At 37.2% G+C, this 1,804-nt stretch overlaps 1 protein-coding gene across 1 annotated transcript in view; it reads left to right on the top strand.

Annotated features, from left to right (window-relative positions):
* The window catches only part of LOTGIDRAFT_227980 (hypothetical protein), a gene marked incomplete at its 5' end in the record, with an annotated part of 3,694 nt that extends 1,930 nt beyond the window's left edge, over positions 1 to 1,764 (top strand). The window contains one exon of the mRNA XM_009045651.1: positions 1,177 to 1,764. Coding sequence (XP_009043899.1) covers positions 1,177 to 1,459 — 283 coding nt within the window. The 3' untranslated portion in view covers positions 1,460 to 1,764. The remainder of the gene's footprint in view (positions 1 to 1,176) is intronic.
* Between the last annotated feature and the right edge of the window lie 40 nt (positions 1,765 to 1,804).

The following is a 1,804-nucleotide window of genomic DNA, read 5'->3' as shown; positions in this document are numbered from 1 at the left end:
TCGTGCATATTTAAATGTAACGGATTGTAATCAAGGTGCTTTTGAGTCTGTGAATATGTCTGAATGTTTACCAATGAGGCCTGAAAGACTTGATAAAATCATTAAAGCTACAAGAGACGATCCGGTTTTGCAATTGTTGTATACTGTAATCCAAAACGGATGGCCTGTTACTAAAATTCATTTGCCTAAAGAACTAACTCCGTATTTTAGTTTTAGTGACGAACTTACTATAGAGAATGGTATTATTTTTAAAGGTAACTGTGTGCTCATACCTATATCATTACGCGCTGAATTTAAGAAACATTCACACGCTGCACATATTGGTGTAGAAGGATGTTTAAGAAGAGCTCGTGAATGTATGTTTTGGCCTGGTATGTCATCTGATATCAAACAACTTGTATCTGCCTGTGAAACCTGTCACAACTACGAAATATCAAACCAAAAGGAAACTTTGATTAGTCATGAGGTACCAAAGCGTCCGTGGCAAAAAGTTGGTGTTGATCTATTCGAACTGGATAATAAACAATACTTAGTGACTACTGATTACTATAGTAACTTCTTTGAGGTTGATCGCCTTTATGATACGAAAACTGGAAGTGTTGTTAATAAACTGAAATCTCATTTTGCTAGGTATGGTATCCCTTGCCAACTAATTTCTGATAATGGACCTCAGTTTTCGTCATTCGAATTTCATCATTTTGCTGAAATCTGGGACTTTGAACATATTACTAGTAGTCCGTATAACAGTCAGTCTAACGGAAAAGCCGAAAGTTCTGTCAAAACTGCGAAACGCCTATTACGTAAAGCTAAAGACACTTACGCTGATGAATATATAGCTTTATTAGATTTCCGTAATACGCCTACTCAAGGATTGACAACAAGTCCAGCACAACGGTTAATGAATCGACGTACTCGCTCTTTGTTGCCTGTCAAGTCATCACTCCTTGAACCTCGTAATGTTAATCCTAAACTGGATCGTGCTGAACTTCAACGTCAGAAGGATAAACAATCTGCCTATTATAATCGCTCAGCGAAAGATTTACCTTTACTGAAAGCTGGAGACGTTGTACGTATTAAACCTTTTAAACTTGGTGATAAAATTTGGAAAAAGGGGGAGGTAATACGTAGACTCAATGAACGCTCTTATCTGATTAGAACTGATGAAGGTACTTTCAGACGCAATCGTAAATTCCTACGTCAAACTGCTGAACAATCTGATTTATTGGTTCCTTATCCTCCGGATGAAGCTGCTGAAAACAACGCAGAAGCCAATGTACAACATAATCTTCCTGATCAACAAGATGCTGTACAACCTGATGTCGTAGATAATCAACCAGAAGTCAATATACCAGTTCTACAACCTGCTGTTCATGATCGAAATAATATGAGAGACAATATAGTCACACGTTCTGGACGTCTATCACGGAAACCCAAATATCTTAAGGATTATGTTACATAGTCTGCAAAAATGTGTTTTCTTGTATAGTGAGTGTGTTTCCTGTATTATGTGAAATTTTATTATCTACGCATAAGTCTGTGTTTCAAAATGTTACGTTTATACTGTGTACTTTATTATTAGGTCAGATTCTGTGTGAAGGACTTAGCTCTTTCTGAAAAGAGAAAGGATGTAACAATATTGACCTAATAAGCCTCTTGACAATATTGTGGTGCATCGCCGGTGCCGAGCATCAGATTATGTAGTTTATATTGTCCAATCGTCTGTGCTTATCTTACTAATGGCTCATCATTAAAGTTTATGTTTATTTTACTCTGCGTCTCTATCCGCTCGTACGCTGCTCCAACC

Source organism: Lottia gigantea (genome assembly GCF_000327385.1).
Source record: "Lottia gigantea unplaced genomic scaffold LOTGIsca_1, whole genome shotgun sequence".
NCBI lineage: Eukaryota > Metazoa > Mollusca > Gastropoda > Lottiidae > Lottia > Lottia gigantea.
The sequence above is the reverse complement of the archived record's forward strand: the minus strand, read 5'-3'. Positions and strand labels throughout refer to the sequence as shown.